Here is a 25,599-nt window from a genome sequence, read left to right on the forward strand (position 1 = left end):
GTCGTAGAACACTTGACTTCAGACAGCACCGCCCACGCCCACCATAAATTTATATGTCCAAGGTGTTGTGCAAAATGTTTCCGAAGCCGCGACAAAGTGCACAAGGCTGAAACTGAGATTGGTCGGAGAGTTTCTTCGGTCACGGAGACATATTTGCTCAGAGCGGGCAGCCTGTCCCCTGGAGATTTACCTCGTAATTAAGTGTTCTGAAGGTGTGAACGTCTTGCTCTAAGGGAATCTGCAATCTAAAACTTCACGGGAAAGACAGAGCCGCAGTCTGAATGAGTTGGCCAAGTCAAGGAGGGCGGTCGAACTGTAAGCTGAGAATGTAGTCGCTGGATCGGAACGGAAAAGTCGCCGAGGAATCTAGAATCCTTGCCGATACGTGCTCGAGTCCTGTGTGATCAGTTTTGTAGGTTGACACTGACTGCACTAGGGATCCCATAGTCAATGGCCTGATTTTGAAGACCATGGAAATCCACATACAAAACAATTGGTTCAGATCTCAAACAGGACCGGCAGTTGATGATTCCGTTCTCAACCAATTATGTACACGGAACACGGTCGTTCAACCGCTGGGGGTTTATAGAGTTGACCTCGCTTTCAATTGCAACAAGCGGATCTGTCCGGATGAGTCGACCCTTGGCTGAAGATTTGATCAATATCAATATCAAACGGTTGCCGAAGCGGCCAGTAGTGCTTAGGTTGCCTTTGAAAGATGGCCACCAGAAAGTAGCTAACATACGAGGCAGGGAAAGTCAGATCGTTAAACAAAGGAGATGCCCTGAACAGCTATGTAGTATAAATTGGTATATGCGTCAAATGCGAGAAGGGGTTGAAGCAATTCTTCCGTAGTGCGGGATGCTGGTTGCTTAGAGCTATACGGATTTGAGTCTCAAGGTCAAATAGAGGACAAATGGCGTTGACTGAGTATACAATGGCCGAAGCATTGCCGATCTCCAGCCCCAAAGTACGATGATGAACGGTCACAGTTGTAAGTTGTAACAGCGAGAGAAAAGGATACGAGTTGAAGCATCACTTGAAGGAATCACACTCGATGACGTCATTCATCGACACGGTTCTCGACGCCAACGCGTTCAGGGCCAGTTTAAGCGGTGCTGGCGTTGGTGCCATGGTTTTGCTGAACCCCCCTCAGCAGGACAGACTCTTCGGCGGTTGGTAAAAGATCTCGTCTTGGATAACTGTACTATCTCATCCTCTTCTCCTTTGATGAATCTTTTGGTCTCCGCAAATTAAATTCAACCATGCCAGCTCGAAGATCAGGGGCGTCGAAAAGGGCAACTGCCGCCTCCAAAAAAACTCACAAACGCCAATTGTCACAAGTCGCTCCCTCGGTGTCTCCTGGGAGCAGAGCTTCAAAAAGATTGAAGGAGTCTGCTGAGAAAGAACGCAGTCACGGCAAGGCAACTCCCACGAAGAGCAAGTACTTCCAGAACCCGGACAGTGAAGATGAGGATGCCGACCTTGTGGAGGACGGGGACGAGGACGAGGAGTCGGGCTACGAAGACCAAGACACATCAGAAACGGAGCAGCCCTTGACCGAGGAGTCTGGTACAGAAGACGACTACGACTCTGACGAGGACAACAAAAGAAAGAGAAGGCAGAAGAAGGCAAGTAAGAAAAGCAGTGGAATTACGACCGGTATCCAGTCGGCGGCCAATGCTGTGTTAGACAAAGGCAAAGAACTCTGGAGACCTGGAGTGAAGACGGGCTTGGGACCCGGCAAGCAGGTCTTTATCGAAAAACCGAAACCCAGGGATGATGGAGGCATCAAGTATGTTGACGGGAAGATTCACCCAAATACAATGGCCTTTCTGAAAGACTTGAAGGAGAATAACGACAGAGAATGGCTGAAGAGTAAGTGCTCTCGTTGCCCCCTGATTCTTGCATATTTCCGGCGCTATACTTGTTCCCTTGAGACGAATTCAAGATCGCTAATACTGACAATGGCTTCTACAGTTCACGAAGTCGATTATAGGGCCTCGTGGAAAGACTGGGAAAGTTTTGTAGAAACCTTGACCGAGGGGATTATTGAGATCGACGAAACAATCCCTGAGTTACCACCGAAGGACCTGGTTTGTGCCGAAAGTAGCCGTGCAACTATCCCTCACACTAATCTACCTGACGTTAGGTCTTCAGAATCTATCGAGACATCCGATTCTCTTCTGATCCGACTCCGTACAAAGTCTGTTACTCTCCATGCCTCTTTTCTAGGTTGAATTTCCTGTCGCTAACTCTTTTTCAAAGCCTCACTTCTCTGCAGCATGGTACAGGCTCTCGGTTGTCTATCTCTATATCATGTGTTGATCGCCAACAGGTCTCGAACCGGTCGCAAAGGACCTTATGCATGTTATTATGTGCAAATTCAGCCTGGAGGCAGAAGTTTCGTTGGTATGACAGCCATCATTCGTCAAATCGACCGCTAAGCCCTCGACGCGACAGGCTCTGGGTTGTGGATGCCTGAATCCCAACCATTGGCTCTCCTGAGAGCGAATATCGACCGCAAACCGAAGAAACTGAGAAGAGTCCTCACAGAGGCCCAGTTGCGAAAAGAGGTTTTGGGTGTCACGGCAAGCGACGAAAAGAAGGCGATCAAGGCCTTTGCCGACCAGAACAAGGAAAATGCGTTGAAAACGAAGCCGAAGGTATGTGTTTCATCTTCTTTTGTATAAACTGCGCCTGTGGACGCGAAAAAGGGGTGCGACAACGACTCGCGAAGGTCTGTTCCTCAGCTGTTACAGTTAGCCACGTTAAACACTACTCTGGTAAAACCCGTGAAGGCGAAAGGCCAGACGTGCTTGAACGACAAATTAGATAAGAGGTACCGGGCTGTGCAAATGTTCCACCCATCAAAAAGAATAGTCTGCTTTGACGTGTCTGCGGCAGACCTGAAGGCCCCTGATGCCGCGACTCGGGTCTCGATCACAGTCAACGCAAGGAGCTGGGACTAAACATGCTCGCAGCAGTAGCTGAGGATGAAGCCTCCAGGCCTTTCGCGCACCAGGAGCCAGTGATGCATGTGTGCATAATCTGAACCGATGCACATGTATCGCAGGCGCAGTTTGAGCGCGAAAAGACTAAGAATGGCAGCAGCCGCCGGGCTTCTGGAGCGGAAGGCCACCAAATGCCCCTCCTTGCAGGCCATATTGTTTGGGTGGTCCCTCGTTGGCGGCAGCTCGCGCAGTTCTCATCACCAGCATTCCCCATTTGCCCAGAAGAGACGCTCCAGGCCGGACCGCATCTTGAGACCGAGTGTCTGTGCCGAAGATTGCATGACTAGACTCGGCTGACGGCTTTCTCTTTGACAGGGCTACGAAGCAGACAATCCTAATGTCGAGCTCCTTCGATTGCGCAATTTCACCTTAGGGAAAAGGATCCCAGACGAAAAGGTGATAGGGGAGCAGGGACTGCAGACCATCCTCGAGTTGATTCGAGTAATGGTCCCTTTCGTGAGTCCACCTCTTTGCCTCCCATTCGTGCGCGTAGGGAACCTGGGTTGCCTGCAGGGTTGCTACCGTGAGGAGATTCTGATATGACCGGCACGGGGACTGGACAGTGCTTCTGCGGTAGACTTTGCAACTGTTTGGGTGTCCAATCATATGCCAACCACCTCCAGCTCAAAACATCAACAGGCATGGGCGAGGAGCGAGGAGCCCGGGCCGATGTGAGCCAGGCGGTAGATTTGAGTTGCTCCCCACCATGATCCGTCGGGCACAAACTCTCAGTCTCTTTGACCAGAACACGCGGAAAGGACATTCGCTGACTTTCGGCACAATAGGTCACATACCTCAATAGTGTCGTAATGCCAGATGAGGACGAATCGAGCAATGATGAGGCAAGTGACTGAGGAGACAGTCAGGATAGAGAGGTGATGAGGCGAGACTTGCCACGGGTTTCGAGCAGGGCTTGATGGAGGCTAGAGCTTGGGACTGCGGCGTTTGCTTGAATCACAGAGTGCCTGGTGCATGTACAGAACTTTGAAGCAGTTGGACGCCCTGGTTACACCAAACCACTTACCTTTGTTCCATTCATGATTCCTCGGTGACATTCAGTTCAGGTCACTCTTGAAAATACGAGTGGCACAAGAGGAGATGGGAGAGAATGAACATTCTGTAGCTGCCCAGCAGCTGTCGAGAGCGAGAGCCAATATCATTGGGCAGCAGCGTCCTTCATACCCAGCTCAAATACGGTTGTAGCCCGGAGTCGCATCTGGGTCGCTGTCGCTTTGGGTCAATGGTGACATGGGTGGCCAGCACAAGGGCCGCGAAGGACAGCATAGCCTGCCCCGTAGGCTGGAGCAAGCAAACGTGGTGGTGGCGGTCACTGTGACGTGGCAAGGGACCGCAAGTGACAGACTGGGGACCTTGGACTTGGTGTACGAGTAGTTCGCTGGTTTCCATTTCGGGTCATGGGTGGCATTGTTCTTGTCTCAGGTCTTCAGCTGAAAAGTCCGCAAGCCCACTTTTTGCCTTTGGGCGCGGCCGGTCGTGGCCGGACGGGGCAGGGACCCGTGACTGGGGAGGGGGGCAATGGGCGCAAGGGCGATGGCCAGCAGACCAGACCAAGCACCAAAAGAGAAATTGCTGCTGGCTCCCTGGACAGAGATGGAGCAGTGAGCAGTGGGTGAGTGGGAGTACTGGGTAATTTTCTGACCGTCTGGAGGAGAAATGGCGGTGGGCTGTTGGACTTGTGGACCGGGCACTGACCAGGCACTGACCAGGAGTAGCACCAGTCTCCGTCTCTTTTCCGCCGTGTCAAGAGCCGAGCCGCTGCGTCAAACCAAAGTCATGTGAATGCTTTGGGCGTCTGCAAATGTCCATCTGTCAGACAAGACACGGTACCTGTTCAACGCATACCAAACGCACACAAAACCGACACGAAGCGTACCAGCGATACCGCCGCCCAACAAAACTTCAAACACCTCGACCCGACCTGAGCCTGCGTACGGGTATGTATCTCCAATCATCCCGTCACCTAGATCGATGTTAGCTCTCTTTGAATGAGCTGGCAACACTCCCGTCTACCTCACCTGTCGTCCCTCTTATCCCACCGCCGTCATTGTTGTCCGAGGCTTACGTATTCTTGCAGGAAGGATGGTCACCCACTTGCCACATCTCTCCGAGAGACGCCATGCGCGAAAGGAGCGAAATATCAATGACTCACCCCCTGGCAAGGTCAAGAGAGGGAACAAAAGGAAATTAACCGCGCCAGGCCGGGGTGGTCGACTCTTTACGTGGGACGATCACGGATTGACCGTCCGGGGGCCCTCTTGAAGCCGTCAACGGGTCAGGCGGGCACACGCATGAAGTCGCTCGAAATTTGCTTTTGCCTACCTCCCTACGACGCTGAAGCGATGGAAGGGTCGATGGCGGCCCGTCGCACATGCATTCCGATTGCTCGGTTGGGGCGCTCCTCGCTCTATTATCCTTGCACGAATGCGTGGCTCCTGCACTCTCCATTCGCTTCCAGCATGTCGGTTGCACCACCGAGGCAGCGGCCGAAGCTGTTACAGGGCCATTTATCAGTTTTGGGAAACGAATACTCAAGTCCAGAGGTGCAAGCAAGCTGCCCTTCGGGACCAACCCCCGTTGATCGACCACCACACCCCAGCACCGCAAAACTAACCTGGTGCGGAGTACTTTATTATGTCCCCTTGTGGCCGCACCTTTGGCAGGTTGATTCTGGCCTCTCAACATCATCTCGCCACTGCCCAACACGGTGGGGACGGTGGCTTTTCGTGTCACCAGGTCGCCCACTCGAAGACGATGTCTCCTGCTACCAAGTACAGCACTGGACAATGAGAGCCCTTCTAAAACTCCAAGGTCATCTGGAGCTGTATTTCGAGGATTCCCCGACGGTGCTCCTACATTCTGCATCATTTATAAAAACCACAAGCAGATCAAATCTCCCCCACAAGCTATCCCTGCTTTGCTATTGGAATTTCAAGATTGTGGAACCTGCTGAATCGATCGCTGGAGGATTTCATCATGTCTCAAATTAACATCGATTCTCAAGACAAGGGACTTGTGCTGTGACAAGCTAGACGGATAATCTACACTGACACCTTTGTCATCCTCTCAGCAGCAGATGGCGAACACCCATTCTCAGAGAGATAAGAAAATCCTGCGGCGTCGATCCGAACATTGCATGATCTGTAAAAGAGGAGGGAATTTGGGAGCCTTTGAGCAGGGACGGGACCTAGGGCAGAGCCGAGCCTGGTGGCCCTCGCCTTTGGTATTAGGCCTTCGGCGCCCCTGTCGAATTTCGATTTGCTAAATATTGTGCATCCTACGTATCGCTCCAACACTTTCCTTCCGCGCTCACCGGCCACCAATCTTAGGCGCTAAGGTCCTTTATCTGGATCTCTCTCCGCGGGCCTGCTTCATGACCTGGGGAAGACTAGTCCGTCAATGGTCTTCCCTCTGGGTGCTACGTCACTACAAGTACATAGTCTGTCTCACTATTTCGAACACAGTTATGGACGCATGGAAAAGATTTGAGCTTGGAGGATTTTTTTCTTTTCAGGGCCTCGCTAGGTCCCAAGCGAGGTCAGCAGCATGACACGGATCCGCAGGCTTACGCCCTGCAGCTTGACCGGTGTAGCCTTGGTCAAGAACATCGAATGATGAGTGTACCTGAGATAATGGGTCGCAGTATGCTGGACTTCTCATTCGTCCTCCCGACCAAAAAATCGCCACTAGATTTACGCTCGATACTTTATTGCAATGGCGGGAGCCCGTCGAAAGCGCCATCGAGGCCCGAATGCGAGGGTCCGGACCGTTACGGCAAGAGAGCATGTTGCAGCAACATGACTAGACCAACAAGTTAACAAATACCCAACCAGTCCCTAGTCTTGCATGATGCAGCAATACACAGCCTGGACGAGGTCAGATGACAGATAGCTGCGTCTTTTAGTTGCTGCCCACAGATCCTCCATCCAGATATTTTTGAATTTGGCTGATCGACTCGAGCGGTGGACTATTCCGACAATCACACCGCTTTCTCGGGAATGGCATCGAGCTGCCCTCTCCAACGTTTGGTAGTTATGATCCCTTAATTTAGCCGTATTGGCAAGCCAGGAGTGCCTATCAGTCTGGCGCACAGCGAAGGGTCGGACTCGACAACACTTTGATGATTCAAGAATACCCGTCATAATCTTGGTGTCACCCGAGAATCCTTTGGAGCAAACACTTTGACGGGGCGTGGCAGATGAAAGCAGCCAACCGGGCAAAAGTCGACCAGGGCTTGGGGGGTGATGCAAATCCTTGAACCTGCATACTCTAGCTAAGGGCCTGTCATATATTGCCTTTTACTTGGATGTTGCACAACAGACGGGATCATCGGTGCCTTACACACCACGGAGACTAAACGACGGTTTGTCACCCCAGTTGGATTCTTTTCCCAGAGCTCCCTGAACCTCAACCAAGCCCCGAAGTTCGAGAGATTCCTCGCGCCTCTGGTAAGTAAGGTCCTCATTTGGACGTGCCAGATCTTGGATATTGGAGCGCATACTCGGATAGGTAAGTGTATCCCGAGTATCTATATATATATATATGTATCTGTTGAATATTCTATTTCTACGCAGAATGGGTGAGTATTGGGTGTTACGCAGAGGTACGTAACCACCCTGTAAGATACTAGCCGATACATCAAAGCGACATGTCGGGGACATCACCAGCGCTTCTTCTCAGCAGGTCGGCTGGCTGCTCCGAGGCAAAGGAGATGTGCATCGTGCATGGGGATGGCTCTGCATCTGCGCCTGCATCGACGGCGCCTAGAATAGGCGTTCTCTAGTCTCCCTTGCCTCCCGTCTGCATTGCATGATGCTGCATGCTCTCTGGAGGGGCCGCTCCTCGAATTACGAAAACCCAAGGATGGAAGGGTGTTGTCTGCCTGGCCGTGTATGGCCTGCCGCCCAACGCCTGGAGGTATGGTCTTGTCCAAAAGGTCAAGCCACGAGTCAGCGTCTGCTGGTATGCTGGTCAAGCAAGGATTGAGCTACACCGGGTTCAACTCTGATTGCAAAGGGAGACGGGCTCGACGGGAGCTGCTGCAGCGATTCGCAAGCGGGCAAGCTCGTCTTGTTCCAACATCAGCGTCACGGCGAGAGGCAACGGCCCGATTGATAGATAAGAGGGTTCAATAGACCTTGGGTCGTCGAAAGTTAGAACATCGATCTTCAACTTTTCTGTTCCAACGAGGTCTTTTCCGGGCTCTCTTTCGTTGTATGGAGTGTGTCTCCTGGGCCACATCTCCTTCTGACCACACGACATCACGGAGGACATCGCCTCCACAACAACCAGCAGCCCTCGTATTCACATCCTTACCGTCTCCCCGCTGCTGATCCAGTCAAGGACCATCTTACGCAGCAACACACCTGCTCACCCACACCTGTTGCTATTCCATTCCCTTTGCGTCTGGGGTGGCCTTTGTCTACGGCTTGCTTTGCATGCTCACACGGCGTCCAACGGTAATCGACGGATTTTTGCGCACGTTTTTGCCCTCCCAGAAAACCATCCTCTCCACAAAAATAATTTCGCATCACGAGTTGAACCTTTTCCCACGGCGGCGACGACTCGGATCACTGCCTCCTCCACAACACCAGGACCACACCAGATTTTACGGTTTGGTCGCCACCCGCAGCAAGTCATCAAAAGAACTCATGCGAACCAATCGAGGCTCCAAATTCGATCATTGTACTGCAGCTTTCGGATGTCCCCTCACCCACGAGTCTGAGACTAGCGAGTGCGTCGAGTGATCAAAGTGGCCAATTATTCATCGCGGCTGGTTGCGGCAAACCTATCCCTGCCCTGAATCCCCCCTCCATCCCACCAAACGTCTGGGAGCTGAACAAAGAACTTACATTGCTCACCAACGAAAAGGGCCCATTCTCAGGATCCCAGCGAGGCACGAACCTAGCGGCGTCACCATCACTTACACTTTGGTCACGGCGGAGGTCATCTTTAGCCTGACGCATCTGGCATATGTTGACGGGGTTGACGGAAACGCCCTCCCCATCTCCAGCAAGCTGACTGGCATTTGTCCTCGCTTGGCTTCCAATTCCCACAACTTTGACCTGCGGAAGAGCCTTTTTTTCAGGCTACTCTGGGAATCCAATTCCTCTTCTTTTTTTCGTCGCCTGCATCTGCACCTGCATCTACCTCCCTCTGCCATCACGCTCGCCATCTTCCGAGAGTGGAGCCTGCATTGGCGGCCGGTGACGAGCGCTGCAGACCATCGAGGTTGTTTTATTCGACTCCAGTTTCAACTGGGTGACGCTCTGTCCAATAAAGACCGACAAGGGCTTGATATCTTGTGGAACAATCGGATCGATTGGCCGTAACGTGCAAACTGCACCCAAGGAGTCTCTTTTTGCTGCAACGACGCATGCAGACCAGATACATCATCTCGGATCAGTCCTAGTAAGGTCGCTGTCAAGCTTGCTAGCGAGGGCCGATCGATTTGGTTTCGACAAGTCGGTGACAAGCAAAAACAGAAAAGATCCAGACGATATTACTGACCACCCATGACCATTCTTCCATGCGCACTCTCCACCTAGAGCGCTAATAGCCGTGTGTCAAACAAAGCAAAGCAAGGAGAGGAGGGGCAGGCACCAGGTATCCCGAAAGGTGTAACCCCGCCATACGCTGGACGCCCGTCACTTGAAGTTGACAGGTCACACCAACAGGAGGCACCAGAGGGGGAGATTCCGTCTTTGACTCCTTCCGGCCTGGGCCACCCACCTGGACTGCATACTCCCAAGGTATATTTCAGTCCCTCCACAACACACCCATCCCCCCTTGCAGCATTTCGACCATCTCGACAAGTACAGAACCTATTCCTCTACGCACCTGGGCTGGGTCAGCAGCCGCATCCAACCAGGGATTTCCGTCAGGCAACCGAAGAGGCCGAGCGAGCCAAAAAGGCACTTGCCGAACACAGATCAAGGGAACCTGCAGGAGGGCCAGGAGGCTCCGATTACGAGGGGAGCAGTTCTGGTGGCTTCCCAGTGGCAGCAGACCAGCTACCAGCTAGGGATCGTGAGAAGGCCCGCCGCAACAACCCACGGAGCCACCCACCCTAACCACGACCCCCCCCTCCAAGCAGTAGCCTAACTAGCCGGGCTCCATTCCAAGCAACTCCACCTGGCGCCTGGCACCTGATGATCCCTGCCCTGCAGCGCTAGTAGGCTCAATACCGCTTCTCCGGACCGCGTTCTTGGGTCACTTCCTTAGTGCCCCCCTGCTCTTTGCCCACTGCCCTTGCGACTCGGTGTTGCTTTAGGGGCTTTCCAGAAAATCGAACGTCGACGGGCAGCTTGCCTCGCTGCCAGCGGCCACCAGGCCTACATACATTTACCTTGGCTACTCTCCCGCCCGAAGCCCTAGCCCCCTTCCCAAAATCTCTCCCTCCTTCGGTTGTGCCTGCAGCGGTCGAGAGCCTATAGTGACGGCTTGCCACTTTGTCCCAAGCAGCCCTTGGAGCCCTCCACCCCCCATCACATCCACGACGTCTCCAATCATTCTTCATCAACCGCATCTTCCTTGCCCATCATCGTCATCCTCAGCTCGTCACGTCTTCACCGACCTGTCCACTCTCACATCGTCTCTCACCTTTTCTCACCTCTTCTCACCATCTCTTGGATCGCCTTCCCTTCGACGGGCTCTGACGCAGCCCTCCCGTCCGAACGCCCTCCCGCCTTCCTGCGAACACCTGATCCATTCTCCATTCTGCCAGGCCGCGACTTCGTACCATCTTACAAAGTTTTTTTGTGCCCTCTGCCTTCTGGCCAAATTAATACCTCAGCCCGGTCACCTCGCACATCCTTGCAGGACCTATTCCTCTACTTACTTCGACCCCTCGCAGTGCAGTGCTTGCGACTGCGCCCGCCACCTCACAACCCTCTCCCCCTCCCGCTGTTCGACCTCGAGCTGGTTCTGAGGTCGATCCTTTATCCCTTCAGGTTCCTCGTCCGCTCTGCGAGCAAGTCTCTGTTTGCTTTCAATTCACGCCTCGACGGTCCTTACCTTGCCCTTTTTCCGTTAGCCTCGGTTGCTTCCTGGCCCGCGTCGACCATTTCGCTGGACCTGTGTCACCCACCCACGATCTTTGGATAACCCATGGCGGCGCAAATGGCGGATTCCCGGGATGCTCAACGTCCTCAGTACCCTCCTCCGGATGAGGCAATCCAAGGTGGCTACTATTCACAACACTCTCCTCAGCGTCCGGCCGCGAGAGATGACCGCAGCCCATATCCTCCACCAGATGCGGTGAGGCAGCAGTATCCGGATCCAAGGGCAGCTCATCCATACCCTCCTCCCCAAGCGTGGCCAGGTCAGCACAGTGCTTATCCTCATTATCCAGTAAGTTGCCGTTCCCGTAGAGTCAACTATTCAGCTGACATTTAAAAAAAAAAAAAGGATCCTGCGCACCCAACGTATGCATATCCTCCGAGGCCTGATCTGGGACAACCCCCGCCACCAATGCAACCGGATGCGTACCGCCTTCCACCAGTGTATGCGCATCCACACGCAGGGTACTATGCCTCTCCCTACCCCCCACCGGCGCCTGCTGCTGCACCCCGACAACGTACGGCCATAGCCTGTAAATATTGCCGAAAGAGAAAGGTACGGATGACATCCTTAAGCCCGGAGGCGGTCAAGAAAAGTACACTAATGCCAATCAGATTCGGTGCTCAGGCTACGACAGTTCTCCCGATGGCCGCTGCCAAAACTGCGTCCGGTTCAACCAGCAGTGCCTGTTCCATCCCGTCTCATCTCAAGCCGCTTTTGTTCCAGCCAACGCTGTATATGGACCAAATGCTGCTCGGGCTCCCATTGCTGGCCAGTCTGATGGTCGAGCCGGCCAAAATGGACAACATTACCCCCGGGATGGCGACCCGCCGCCAATGCTCTATGGTGCCCATGGTCAACCTCTAGGACCCGCAGGACCTCATGGTCAACCTCAGTACAACTATCCGCCGCCGCCGCCACCACCACCACCACATAGTTATCCTCCGGGACCTTATCCCTACTCCTACCCTCCTGCTGGACCACCGTATGACGCACAGGGGCAGGCTCAAGCTGCTCAGCATGATGAACGTGTCAGTCTCAAACGTCCCCCTCCTGATGATGACCCCCACAACGAGAATTCTCATGCGTCCCAGTCTCCCCATCCCAACTCGCGTGCGCGCAATAGTACATATGAGTCGCGCCAAAACAGCAGTGGCAGCTATGATTACGCTGATCCTAACAGCGGTGCGCCCACCTCGCCCGCTACGTCGACTATGAGCTATCAATCCTTTCCTCCACAGCAGTCTCGCTATCCCAACGGCAATCAGTCTCAGAAGGGCAACGTGTCTCCGTCAGGTCTGACCCCGCAGTCGGCGCAGAGTTACAATTCACCCCATCACGGTCCTGGCTATGATGACGGGAGAACTCCACCCCCCAATCAACCTGGTTCGGCAGGGTCCTCTACTAACGGTAGAAGTGGCATGAAAGTGCATGATATGATCGATCATACTCGGGCATCGGCTCCGGACTTACGAGGCAAGAACGACAACGACATGTTGAACAAGCTCGACGGCAAGAAATAGTGCCAACTTGGTGGTATACCTTTCGACCCCTCCTACATGGGCTTCATTTTTCAGACAAAAACCACGCAGAGCCCCGTTTCCTCTAAAGGAGTTGGCTCGTCGAGCGCTCTTTATCATCTCTGTTATCGACTGGACGTGCATGCATGCACTTGGCTTATGGGGCGTTGTCGCTTCTCGGCGACATCATTGATGGATTTCATGAATCCCCCCCCCCTTTTTTTTTTCAAAAAAGATACACAACTCGGGGCGACCCAATCTCTTTATTTTCTATCCTTATCGGTCTCTACCGGAATTTCGCCAGTGAATCGGGCGAAAAGGGCTAAAATGGGATGGATAAACCATTGGGGTGGCTGTTTGATCAAGTTCTCTCTCTCTCTCTCTCGGAAGACCGCAAAGCTATTACGACGTTTTCGCCCGATGGTCCTAGGCTATCAGAGCCCGATTCACCTTTTTGCGAATGTTGAACGAAATGCACAACTGGGTGGCTATCTGAATTTGTTCCTGGCTTGTTTGGCTTTAAAACGCACTACTGTACCTGGGAGGCTGTCTGAATCCTTTTTGTTTTTCCACGCAGAAAAAGAGAACCAAACGTGTTTTGCATTTGATGTACTCATAGTACCTTTTTACCGCCTTCTCGGGTATTCGGACAGCGACTTTGTTTGTGGCCGGTCCATCTCAAACTCTTTGATCACGACGGGTTTCTGAACGGATTTCGACAAGATCACACGAGAGTGGTAAGAGTCGGCGGCAAATCAAATCTACTGGCTGAAGGCGCGAGATGGGAGTTATGGGGATACTGGAGTTGTTAATGGGTGAAGAAAGGAGGCGAGAACAGATCCGTCGAGCTTGGGTCCCACGCGAAGCGGCCGCAACAGCTGATACTTCAAAGGCACACCGTTTCGAGCTCGTCGGGGTTCCTGTTTGGCTCTGTCGGCACCTTGGGAAAGACAGGTGGATCAATGGAGGATTCTCGAGCTTGTTTGCTAGTTTCTGAATGCTTATGACTTTGATTTAGTAGTCTTTGTGTGTCAGGTGTGTCTTTTGTCGGCCAGCAATTCGCTGGATCCTTGCACCCTCGCATGGTAGCTACGTTCTCGATTTTATATCTACGGCCCAATCGCGTTTCCTGCAGCGCTGATCAGGCCTATTTTCTTCACCATCACCTGGAGCCAATCCGCAGCCGAGACTCGCTCCGGCACCCAGCTATCTGAAACACAGATGCTGGATGGCCGCCTGAGAGGCCGCATGGCGACGAAGCGATCGAAGCAGCACGGACGCGCCGTTCCCAAGCATGCACGACATGTCGCATCTTCCCATCTCCGTCCCGAAGCACGGTTCGCACGGGAAGGGAGGGAGGGACGAAGGGATGGGAAGGGATGGGAAGGATATGCAGGCGTGGGGCGGGACGAGACCCGGCAAACTGGCGAACTACTTAGCGAGCTAGAATTCGGACCCGGTGTTCCTCCCCCCTTCCCCGCCTCGGTCACCGACCTTGGTCCTGCGGTTATCCTGCGTGCCAAGGAAGGCGAACTGCTCACAGGGGAGGGGGGAAATAGAGCCAAAAAAGAAAAAGAAGGAAGAGGGAAAGAAAGAAGAAAAGAAGGGAAAAAAACAGCAGGGAGAAGAGGAAGAGAGGGAAAGTGGAAAATACCTAAGGTAGGTAGGTACTCGGAAATCTCCCTCGCAGGCTGCTCCCCGTCGGTCAAGGCAACGAGTGCAGTCCAGTGTGATGCCACGAGAGGTTCCCGAGTAGTTGGTATAAAGTATATTCGGTACTGCCGATGTACACACATCTGGTAATGACATCTTGTCAAATGAGCCCCTGTCGAGCTGGTGCCTCCCTCTCATAGTGTCCCAATATTAATATTAACCTGCAGAAGCCGCAGCGGCGGGATCTGGCGTTTGACTTGGCGAGCCGCACGTGTGCTTGAGGACCTGTTGACCAGTCTTCCCGGTACGTACATGTATGTACTTTTCCTCTCTCATATTCATTTCTCTTTCTATTGATCCTGCGGAGTGCAGCGTCGCAGTATGTACTGGGTACGAGGTACATGGCGAGTTCGGGGTCTGTCGAATCCCAGGTCACGTGCCTCGGGTAACTTACCGTGCATCCCTGCGCGATTTCCCACGTTTATTGCATCCTCGCTCGACTGCTATGTATCTGCCATCTCGCTGTCTATGTACATACATCTACCCAGTATCTAAACATCTATCGATCACTAGAATACGTCTACCTCTCTCTCTCTCTCTCTCTCTATGACCAATTGATCGGTATATCAACATTCCATCGGTTTCCTCTACCCACACTATTCCAGCGAAGATTTAGATAAACGGTGAGGTTGAGGACAGGAAAGTCAGCCCGTCTTCGATGTAACAGGTCTCGTTTAAATCTCGCACCAACCTCAGTTGGGCCTCGGCTTCCTCCGCCCTCCCCTGCATCCTGACCTTAAGGGCTTTACCCACCGCGCCTACTTTGGTCCTACAAGTACAATACACTCAGCCAGCCAGCTCAGCTGCTCACGAGCCCGCTAACCGCGGTGCAAGGCTGAGAAATCTACAGAGGGGCTTCCTCGATATTACCCCTTGCCCATACTCTGCATAGCAGTCAGCATCATCAGTATCTTACGAGGACGAATCACCGCAATAACGAGCTGCGTAATGGGAAAGATCTCTCAATGAAAAGAATCTGTTATTTTTTTTTTTGGTCTTTTCGTGTGTGTTGTGGCTGAATTCATTGAGCTCTTGCATCTCGTACTCTCGCATTTGTTTTTTTTTCTCTCTTTCTTTCTTTACCACTTGCAGTTGGAGGAACTCCCAATCCGCACTTTCGCAAGCGCCGTAGGACCCCAACCCCTCTGCCGTGTCGATTTTCTTCTGCCTTTTCCGTCGTTTTTTGTTCTCCTTGTTGACTTGGTTTTCGCCAGTCGAGTTTCGTTGGGGGTTTTTTTTTCCTTTTCCGGTGCGACCCTTCAGTTCTGACTGAACGGACATTGCGCTCGCACGGCATGGCGGTTGTTCGTTTCCCGATGTGAGCACTCATTCATCATGGTCCGTCATTGCCAGTGCAAGGCCCCATTGCATCGCGTTGCGTCGCATCAAGTAATTCTCATAGCAAGTCGTGTATCGTCATCATCTTCGTCACGATCCGTCGCCGTCATTGCATGCCCAGCAGCACATTGCTCATTGCACTTCGATCCTCAACTTCCCATGTTCATGATTGTCTCCCGTTCATTGATATTCAGGAAACCTGCAACTATGCTCTCACCTCCATTTCACCTCGGTGTCAAGATCCAGTCAGTTTCCAGAGTTTCAAGGTTCCGTCTCCTCATTAATAGTCTCGTTGATGTGGATTCGCGCGCGTTCGCGTTGAAGATGTTGAATACCCTGACGGTAACTGCGCTGCTCAGCAGTGCTTTCCAACATGGTCATGCGCTGGGGATATGGAGATCCAGCAAGGTTGCTGATTCCAAGGCAAGGAACGGCGACACGGCGATAGACTCGAGTCGGAGCGTCAGAGTCCTGACTGAGCATCTCATAACCTTCCCAGCCAGAGCCGGGGCCACGCTCACTGGGAGCGCCAGAGGGCACACGAGTCGAATCGGAAGACCCGGAGGAGTTGCGGGCGTGGTCTGGAGAAAAAAGACCCATAGCCGGCGTTCTGATGACCTCGGGGTCGTCATAGTCGTCTTCGATAGGGCCAATGCCAGCGGAAGGGACGCGACCGATGGTGCGGCGCAGAGGAGTGACCGGCGCAGAGGGCGGGGTGCTCAACGGAGTCATCACAGGAGTGTCCATGGCCATTCGATCAGCGGTGCTTGTGGTTTCGCCGAAAAGGTTGTCAATGAGGTCGTGGACTCCATCAGTGGTATTTACGTTGCGCGCCCATCCTGGAGACAGTATAGACGAACCGAGACCACCGAAAGGAGCAGTATTGGTCTCAAGAGCGGGAGTGGGTCGCAGGGTTGTGAGGGTAGTCCCGTCGTCTGGGGAAACAATGGTAATGCCACGACGCTCACGGTTCGGCGCTGGGAATGGGTTTGGCTGAGCAGTTTCAGATCGACCGTAAATCATACCCAAGGGTGGACCGAAGATTGCAGGCTGAAGACGAACGCCAGCAGCGGTGGCCGGGGCAGTACTGGTAGCAGCCGCAGTCTCTTTTCCCTTCCCTTTGTTATTTTGACGAGCGGTGCTGATTCTCTGCGGAGAAGTGAAGTCGCCGTTTCCCAAACCAGAGCCACCAAAGGCGGTTCCAGCCTCCACTGTAGAGCCAGAGCTGCTGGGAGTATGGCGGTGTTGCGGGTTCCAACCTGGAGGTGGCTCAAACACGGGAGACTCTGGATTGAATGGACGACCAAGGACAGAGACAGCAGAGCGCTGTTGGGGGAGCTGCCCGACGATAGTAGGTCCAGGCCCATTGTTGTTACTTGAAAACTCGATGCTCTGCAGGCCGGCTCCCAATCCCTCAATCTTCGCGTCATAGCTGCTGATTTTCCCGGAGGTGGCTTGCTGCTTGCCATTGGGCGGTGGAGCCTCGCTGACCTGTCTGAGGACTTCGCGCATGGCCTGCAATGCTTTCTCGGGATCGTTGAGATTGTCACCGCTGTCTTCTTCCTCGACGTCACTCTCATCGTCGAAATGGTCATTTTCGGTTTGGGAATTGGCAGCATAGGCGGCGGTACCGGATGCTTGGCCGTTGTTGTTAAGTGGACCAACGGGACGGGTGTTGTTGCTTCCTGGGGCATCAAAAGGATTGACAGGATTGACATGAGCGGCTCCAACGACGTAGTTGTTGTTGAAGTGATGCACGTCTGGATGCTGCATGGGTGTTGGTGGCTCAACACCCATTTGACCTAGGTAGGCCTCCCAACCAAGCTCCATCATATGATTCATGAATCGTTTTTCCCACAAGCAGAAATGTGCGCGCTTCAAGTTGAGACCGGCCTCGGTAGCTGTGAACAAGACATGGCCTTCACTGTCACGGCAGACCTCGAGGTACGGTTTGATGCCAATGTGTTTGCGTTTTTGTCCCTCCATGACTCCCATGCCGATGCTCAAAATCTCAAGCCACATTCCGACGTCCTGTTCAGACAAATTGACAGGATGAGCAGACAAGGTGTGAAACGGCCAGTAAGGAGCATGCTTGCTGATGCTGAAGCCACATGCTAGCCCCTGAGAGGACGCAACAATGTCTGCACGCTGACGCTCATTGAAGCCAGGTGCATTAAGACCCGCGAAGATGAAATCCATCAGGAGTTTGTTGTCCAGGCCCACTTCACGGGGTATGCCTCTTGAAGAGTCGACTTTGACAATAAGAACGTCAAGCTGCTTCTTATAAGCGTCGAACATGGTCAGAGTCTGACGTATGGTGTAAAGTTTGGTGGAAAACCAAGGGAACTGGAGGCATGGTCAGATCTATTTGCTTTCCTTTTTTTTTTTTTTTTAACAGAGAGGAAAAGGAGGGGATGGCTTGCCTTGTACAAAGTGCTGATCATGCTCTCAAAGGTACGTTGCATGCTTCGATTGGCAAACTGGGACTGGATCAAGGCAAACAAGTCAGTTCGAATGTTGTCAGCTAGGCTGAGAAAGGGGAAATGGCCTTACCCGCTGGGGATACTCAGCATGGCGGACCATGCAAGTGAGTTCCTCGTTGGTCATGAATCCCTTGTAGCCCGACGAGAAGATGTCGCGGTTCGGCACCAACTTCGGGGCGCCAAACTGCTGGCTGTCGAAGTGAATACATTTGGCACGGGGGAACATGTCCTTCATCAGCTCGCCTTGGTTGCTGAGGAAGACTTCCACATTGCGCTGGCCGATCTTTGGAATTCGCATGCACTTAAGGCCAAAGGCATGTTCCCAGTCTTGAGCAGCAGTAAGCGGGCTAGTCAACTCAACATAGCAGTCCATCGTCTTTCCAGTAGAGCGTTCCATAATAATGTGGATAGGGTAGCCAGCCACATGGGGTGTGATCAAGTGATGTTGCGGAATGTACTTGCAGATGAACTGCTGCATCTCGGGGATGCTGATAGTGTATGGGATCTGGCGAAGATCGACATTTTTAGCATGCGCACCTGCGGAGACAAGTCGAACATGAGGATGAAACTTTGTACAGGACAGGAAGAACAACCACGACTTTGAAAGCCACAGAGGATTGATGCTCGGCCGATCTGGAGTGGAAAAATTCTCTCAGATCGACTCTAAGCACAAGATGGACGAGTGACGAACATGTGACGAATGACTCAAAAGACGCTGAAAATGATTGTTTGGAGAATCTCAGAAAGGCCGGAGACAAACAAACTCACATTTATGATCTTAAGGACACCGTGACGTCTGGGGAATTGCAACTGAGCCCGATCAGCGAACGGTGGTGGTGTATTTGGATCGAATGGCGCTGCGCCATTTGATGTTGTCATGACGTTAACAGCTTGGGCAGGTCCGTGGACAACAGCGGATGAGAACGGATTGTTGTTTGGAAGGTAGAAGTTGGGAACTGAAGGTGCCGGCATTGTCAAGAGTGGCGTAGCGGCGTTCATCGCAGCCAAAGCCGGACCGCCCATGTTCATCACGCCAACACCCTGCTGCGGAGGAAGCTGGATTCCTGCGTGGAAATTTGCAGGGGTGGGAAGTGTTGGTGCGATCGGAGGAACAGAGGGATAGGGGAGATGATCGTCACTCGGCACAGAATTGAACCCTGGAGGGCCTTCCATGGTGACAGTCTTCAAAGTAACGTCAAACAGAGGGAGAGGAGGACAGGATGAGAGGTAAGAAGAACAACATGAAGATGAAAGAAAAGTTTCAGTAGAAGGGACGACAAGGCATGCCGACGCGTCCTTGAGCAGACAATACCAGTCGAACGAAAAAGTGAGAGGACAGACCTGCTTCCAAAAATGAGATCAACTGGATCTGTTTCCTGTCCTGCGAAAAGATTAGTGAGAGCTTGAACGCAGTGAGTCCAAGGTATTGATTGAGGGCAGCAACGCGGTGAAATCTTCCCTCACTTGAACGTCTGGCCATACAATCAGAGAGAGCTTGGCGACTGCCACACCGCCTAGAGAAAATCTGGAGGTCGTTATATGATTTGGTTCGATGACTCGGGTGGCCGCCAGAGTGCGTTCGCTGTCGGTTTCAGCCCTCCAACTTCAGGGTAGCGATGAGGAGGGCGGACGCTCCGGATTTCCCCCATGTCTGGTCTTGAACTTGGCACATCATCTTCTCGATCTAATGATCACAACGCATTTCGTATGGCCCTAGTTGATAGCCCCCGTATGAGACAAGATGATTTCTGAACAATGACTTGTATTCAACATCTGCAGAAGGGAACAGAATGATCTGAGCGATGATAATCGCCGTTCGTCATCATTCGCCATGGTCCATCGTCAACGCTAGAGCTGCTCCAAGTATTCTGCACGGTTCGACATGTCGTTAACTCGAAGTCACATGATCTCAGGGGTCGTGATTAATCCGTAGCCTTGTTTGGGCTCATCCAAGACAGCCGGGCCTGTCATGCACCCCGCCAACACCACCACGCGAGCACGATTCGTGTCTCTCGTTACTTTGACTTTGTCGACCGTTCCAAATCTAGTCGAACTGCATTTTGTTAAGTATGACAACAGCCAAGCGACTTCAAGGGCTTACCGGAGTCAAGAATGATTCAGCCACAAAGCGAGCTCTGGCGTTTAGCTGCAGACTGGATCAGTAGGAGCACACAGACTGTGCCCGGGAGTTGATAACCTACGAAGAGCTTCATCTCCGAGATTTCCTTGTCGACTTCTTCCATGAATTGAATGATGAAATCCACCAATTTATGCTTGAGCATTTCTTCCGTATGAGTGTTTGTAATCAAGAATGAGATATCATAGCCCTGTAGCTTGTCAGGACTCGACTTCGGGTAGTGCTGCTGCCACTCACTTTGACTGGCTTCCGTCGTAGAATGAAGAACGACTCAGCACGCTGGGTGAGGAAGCGGGTAAACTTGTGGACCAGGATATTCTCAATTTCATCGGCCTGCTTTATTCTGATGCTCACTCGCACGCTATTGACGCTGGGTTCCAATAAAACCTTCTCATTTTCATTGCGGGCGATTGTGAGCGGGTTCAGCAGGACTTCTGGCGAACTGGCTGCCTCGATTTCAGGGACATTGTGTCTTTCTGATGCTTGAGAGGCGAAGTTTGAGAGAGAAAGAGCAGCGGTCAGGGAGGAGCGGACACATTGAAGATAAGGGCGTAATGATTGGGACTGAACGCAACAATCAGCAAATCACACAATCCAGACGTTCATCAGATTGAGATAGAGGAGGCTCACCATCTTCAATGCGCTCGCTCAATTGGAATTGGGGGAGATCGAGGAGGTTCACCGACACATTGACAATGAGTTGAGTTCGAAGTGGAAGCGGTGTTTGCTGTGCCCCTCTGGTTCTTCGACTTGCAGTTGTCGAACAAGAGCTTGTCGCTTTCGACGCAGATTGAGGATCCAAGAGACTCTGTGGAGGGGACCTGCCCGCAAGATCCGTCATCTGCAGGCGTCACTGCGCTCACCTGTGGCGGCGGGGCTTGGCAATTAAACATGGGGAGAAACTCCGCCGAGCTCACGTGCGCTTCATCCACTTGCCAGGCCTTGAACCAACCCCTGCCTTCACATTGGGAGACTTGGCTCGCAGGATACGCGTACGGAGTAGGTTAGGCAGAATTCTATCACCACAAGTATGTCTCAACTCGTGCATCACTCTACCCTCTTTGTATATTGAAGTGGCGGCCGCAAACGACCGAGCTCGGTCACTGCAAGAAATATGGACTAACAGAGTGCTGGCCTTCAGGTCGAGGCTACGCATGATGGCACCTCATCAACACCTTTTCAAGTCAAAAACTCGGCACGTAAGACATCAAGCTCCTCAGACGAAGAGCGGGTTCGCCCCAGAAAGGGTCAGAGGACAAAGAAAAGTCATAATGTGCCCCTGACTAAATCGCGGCCGCCATAGAGCGATCAAAACGGCGCGTGCAGAATCCCAGTAAGGCATGCCATCGTAAGGGTCGTCATCCCACCGTTTTCTTGGGCTACATCGCGTGTACTGCGATCTCCGTCCGGACAGCGAGGAAGATCATTCTCAGCATCCACTTACTGCTTATTACCGGGACTGACCTAGGCTCTATGTTAAGTACACTAGGGACGCAGCGCTACACGGGCCACACCATATACCCGATGCGGACGCGTACATTGACGACTAAGGTCTTGTTGCGTTTGTGGCCTCCAAGAAGTACCACTGCCGTCAACATCATGCCCAGATAAGAGATCAATTTGTGAACACGGTGGCTGATACAATCGACCGAGCTTCGTTCCTGAAATTGAAGCCATGGTTCCATGTTCTGCCCAAGGATGCTGACCTTGCCTCTCCAACTTCCGAGGAGATATCCATCGCTCAAGACGGTCTGACCGACGCATTTGAGGATCTTGTGTCTCACGATGTCGAGAACCCCGGGTCTTGGGACGAGGAAAGCGATCTAAGTGCCCCATACGATTGTTTTTACCCTTGCCACCAACGCATTCGAGACCCGGTACAGAATTCCACTGAGCCTCTCAACGCAACTTCGGCTAGCGCTTTGCTGCTTCTCGATTATGTCCAGGCTGCATGTGGACCGTAATTAGCAGAAGCAGACAGGCTATTCAATCAAGGTTTTGTCACGAACAAGGCCTTCAGCAAGCTATTCCGACCCGGTGAAGTAATTATTCGAAATGTGGATGGAGTTCCCCACGCATGCATGGTTGACGAGGTAGAATGGCGATACAAGGATCGGATCAACACTCAGCTGCTGAACACTAGTGTTTGACGGGAGATTTCGTCGTCAGCATATTCGGATAGTCGTTGACGGGATCGGCGAGGATGATAGCCCGGTTGCCGTGAAAAGCATGGCAGCTGGGCCGCTACGTTTAGACAAAGACGGCCTGCACAACCACCTGGCAAAAAGAGGCACCGAGTTGTGGGGTGCAGACAGAAAAGGCTCGTAACGTACAAAGGACCTCAGGTGTTTAATTTCGAGATAGTGATGGTAAGTCGCGTGCCCGCTGTCTAACTTGTCGTAGGGAAGCGCAAATTCATGGTGGACGTGGATACACATCGAACTCTGCATCCAGACAGAGATCTTGAGAACAGGCCCGATGGGTACGAGGACCTCGACATGTTAAGGAAGGACCTCCAGCTGGTGTATTTCGACTGCTTATGCCCTCAAAGATTCCAGTTTTCTCTTTCCATGACAAGAAGTGGCGTATGCTTGCCCCCTAGTTCATTTTGACTGATTGCTGACATTTTGTGCAGGAAGTCTGCAAGTCAACTTCATCCGGCCGGTACGATGGAATGAAAATGCTTTCAATCGCCTCGTGCTTCAGGCAAGTAGAAAGGAGTTGATTCAAGCCCTAGTCACCGTCCGCCTGGAAAACAATCAAGCAACAGACGTTATTGAGGGCAAAGGGGCGGGACTCATAATGTTGCTTCATAGACCTCCTGGTACCGGCAAAACTCTCGCTGCAGAGACTGTCGCTGAGCTGGCGAACAAACCGCTGGATCGAGCTACCTGCGCGAGAATTAGCGCTGAGGCTAAAGGCGTCGAGAAATACCTCGAGTCGGCACTCTATCTGTGAACGATCTGGGATTTCGTTGTGCTTGTGGAGGAGGGTGACGTCTTCTTAGAGGAACGCACGCAGATGATCTAGCTCGCAATGCTCTAGTATCAGTCTTCCTTCGCGTTCTCGAGTACTTCAACGGCGTCCCGATTCTTACGTCGAACTGAACCGTGTCGGTCTCTTCGACATGGCGTTCAAGTCACGCATGCGGTTAGCAATACGCTATCCGCCCCTTGACGAAGCTGAACGCCTCAAGATATGGGACAACTTTTTCAAAGCTCCGCACGAAGCGGGAGTGGGTATGGAGTTGGAAGACCTGAGTGATAACGTAAAGAGTTTGGCTCGCAAGGTTCTCAACGGCCGGCAAATCAGAAATGTCATCAAGATTGCCAGGCGACTCGCTGCTTTCCGGAAGCAGAAGCTCGGTAGCCAACACTTGGAATGTGCCATTGACGTTGTTGAGGAGTTCGAAAAATACCTTGTCGATACATGAGGTCCTGATGACTATTTTGCACGCCAACAACGGATCAGGTCCGATTAGCGCATGATGGTCGCATATCAGACGGCGACACCGACTGGAACATCTGTCAAGCGGAGGACCCCTACCTCTATCACATCGGGAGAGGTTACGCTTCAACCTCACAGGTAAGGCTGGGAGGGTTCCTTTGGAGGGGAAATGGATGGACAGAAGCCAAGGCTCTCCGACACCTCAAAGAATGGGTTTTGCTCACTTAGCCACCGCGGGCTTGTAGTAATCATCGTATCGCCCCTTGCTTGCTTCTGCTGAAAGCGAGCCAACCGGGTCCGCAAGCGACGTCGATTCAGCTTCACAGACAAAGGTCCTGAGAACGTGGACTGAAACCAATTCAGCTCGTTACTATAAGGCATGAGATGGTCAACATGAACCAATTGAGCATCATCCTTCTGCTGCAGCAAATTCCTCCCCCCTTTAGCGGGCACACTTCGAGATATTGGTTTCTGGCGCGCTCGATTTCTACGTTTGTCCCATTAGATTAGCGCTCATCATCTAGCCTGTATTGCCGCCCATGCCCAACTCCATTTTTGAACGTCTGCGGAACTCTTTGGTGGCTAGCATACGGAAATAGTATACAATGGGATCGACAGCCTTCTCCGCCAGGTTCTGTCGCGGTTGAGTGCTCATCCTGTTGAGAATACTCCACATCTCTTCCATAGGCATGTTTTTCTGGGGGTCTACGGCTCTTAAGTTGATAACGTCATTTGGAGATAGTTCAGGCAAAGGAAAACCATGTGCTTGCAGATAATCGTCTGCGAACAATCCGCGGGACATGTTGGATTCCAGAACTGGGTCCTCTGGCGCCGTGCTACTGAATGACTGTGGTTGTTGCGAGGTTCTCGGCAAGTACCGTGGCGGTTCCCCCGGACTGTTCCTATCCTCACGACCTGATTGCGGGATGCGAGAAAAAGCCTTCAGGGAGAGTGGGTTTTCCGAACCATCACTTTGAACAAACTCCGCATGTAGTAATAGGCAGTCTCGCCGCCTGGCTATCATAGCAAGATAGCGCTGTTTCTCATGTCTTGAATCTCTAGTTCGATCTTCGGAGATGGCATAGCCAACCACTATGTCGTCGTTAACAGTGCGAGTTTTCATGGGGTCAAGCCTCGCTGGAGAAAATGTAAGTCCCATTGCGCACCAGCTACCCTTCGCGTGGAACGCGTAATGACCGTGCGGGATATTCGGGGTGGTCATTTCGTCCGTTGATCCGATGTCTATCTGCCCCATTGGCATTTAGTCGGTTCGGGTGTACCGCACTGTTTAGGTGTACACGGATATCACCCAATGTCTGTGCGACTATTCTGGATGATGCTGTGCTAGCATATCCAGCACGCCCCCATAGTATTGGATTCTTAACGCGAGTGCAACCACATATCCTCGAACCTTTGTAGCATTCTGAGCCTAGTAAACCGCACGAGCTGTGTTCACGGCCTTGAGCACATCTTCCAGGCTGCAAATCCAGTCGTGTTTGCTGTTGTCATGCGTGAGCTCTTGCTCAAAGAATGCTACTGCATCCTAGAAGGCTTCTCGGGCGATATCGTCGGCACTGAAGAAGTAGCAGGCAGTCTGATGGGCTGCCAGAGTGAACTAGACTCACCTGCACCCTGACGAGGCATGCTATACCATGACGTTAGCCTGCCTCACCAGCCCTATACTTGGCATATTTTGTTTATCATCGTGATAGAACCTGATGTCTCTCGATACATAGTTATGTATCTATCAGGCTGTGACACAAGCTGCGAGCCAATGCTTTGTTCGGCGTTGGCGCCCACCTGCATACGAGGTGCAACTGCGGTGGTGAGGGCGCCTTGGCATGCGCCCCTTTGGCAGTGATGGCTGC

At 52.5% G+C, this 25,599-nt stretch overlaps 6 protein-coding genes across 6 annotated transcripts; 3 read left to right on the forward strand and 3 right to left on the reverse strand.

The window, feature by feature from the left end:
- Positions 1-1,265: 1,265 nt before the first annotated feature.
- Positions 1,266-2,972, forward strand: A1O5_04434 (uncharacterized protein; the record flags this gene model as incomplete). Its single annotated transcript, XM_007745041.1, has 7 exons — positions 1,266-1,878; positions 1,981-2,096; positions 2,153-2,206; positions 2,269-2,288; positions 2,339-2,412; positions 2,464-2,666; positions 2,763-2,972. The coding sequence occupies 7 exons, from the start codon at positions 1,266-1,268 to the stop codon at positions 2,970-2,972; spliced, it is 1,290 nt and encodes a 429-aa protein (XP_007743231.1).
- Positions 2,973-11,153: 8,181 nt separating this feature from the next.
- A1O5_04435 (uncharacterized protein) lies at positions 11,154-12,616 on the forward strand (the record flags this gene model as incomplete). The annotated part of the gene is made up of 3 exons (XM_007745042.1): positions 11,154-11,384; positions 11,442-11,648; positions 11,708-12,616. The coding sequence occupies 3 exons, from the start codon at positions 11,154-11,156 to the stop codon at positions 12,614-12,616; spliced, it is 1,347 nt and encodes a 448-aa protein (XP_007743232.1).
- A 3,309-nt stretch (positions 12,617-15,925) lies between these two features.
- On the reverse strand, positions 15,926-18,625 carry A1O5_04436 (uncharacterized protein; the record flags this gene model as incomplete). The annotated part of the gene is made up of 3 exons (XM_007745043.1): positions 15,926-18,010; positions 18,061-18,150; positions 18,218-18,625. The coding sequence occupies 3 exons, from the start codon at positions 18,623-18,625 to the stop codon at positions 15,926-15,928; spliced, it is 2,583 nt and encodes an 860-aa protein (XP_007743233.1).
- Positions 18,626-18,852: 227 nt separating this feature from the next.
- Positions 18,853-19,320, reverse strand: A1O5_04437 (uncharacterized protein; the record flags this gene model as incomplete). The annotated part of the gene is made up of 1 exon (XM_007745044.1): positions 18,853-19,320. One exon carries the CDS (start codon positions 19,318-19,320, stop codon positions 18,853-18,855), a length of 468 nt encoding a protein of 155 aa, XP_007743234.1.
- Positions 19,321-20,191: 871 nt separating this feature from the next.
- Positions 20,192-20,917, reverse strand: A1O5_04438 (actin-like protein 2/3 complex subunit 4; the record flags this gene model as incomplete). Its single annotated transcript, XM_007745045.1, has 5 exons — positions 20,192-20,200; positions 20,249-20,293; positions 20,349-20,474; positions 20,522-20,848; positions 20,876-20,917. 5 exons carry the CDS (start codon positions 20,915-20,917, stop codon positions 20,192-20,194), a joined length of 549 nt encoding a protein of 182 aa, XP_007743235.1.
- A 1,906-nt stretch (positions 20,918-22,823) lies between these two features.
- Positions 22,824-23,717, forward strand: A1O5_04439 (uncharacterized protein; the record flags this gene model as incomplete). The annotated part of the gene is made up of 3 exons (XM_007745046.1): positions 22,824-22,869; positions 22,920-23,238; positions 23,330-23,717. 3 exons carry the CDS (start codon positions 22,824-22,826, stop codon positions 23,715-23,717), a joined length of 753 nt encoding a protein of 250 aa, XP_007743236.1.
- Positions 23,718-25,599: the final 1,882 nt, after the last annotated feature.

Source organism: Cladophialophora psammophila (assembly GCF_000585535.1).
Source record: "Cladophialophora psammophila CBS 110553 chromosome Unknown aczJe-supercont1.6, whole genome shotgun sequence".
Taxonomy (NCBI): Eukaryota; Fungi; Ascomycota; class Eurotiomycetes; order Chaetothyriales; family Herpotrichiellaceae; genus Cladophialophora; species Cladophialophora psammophila.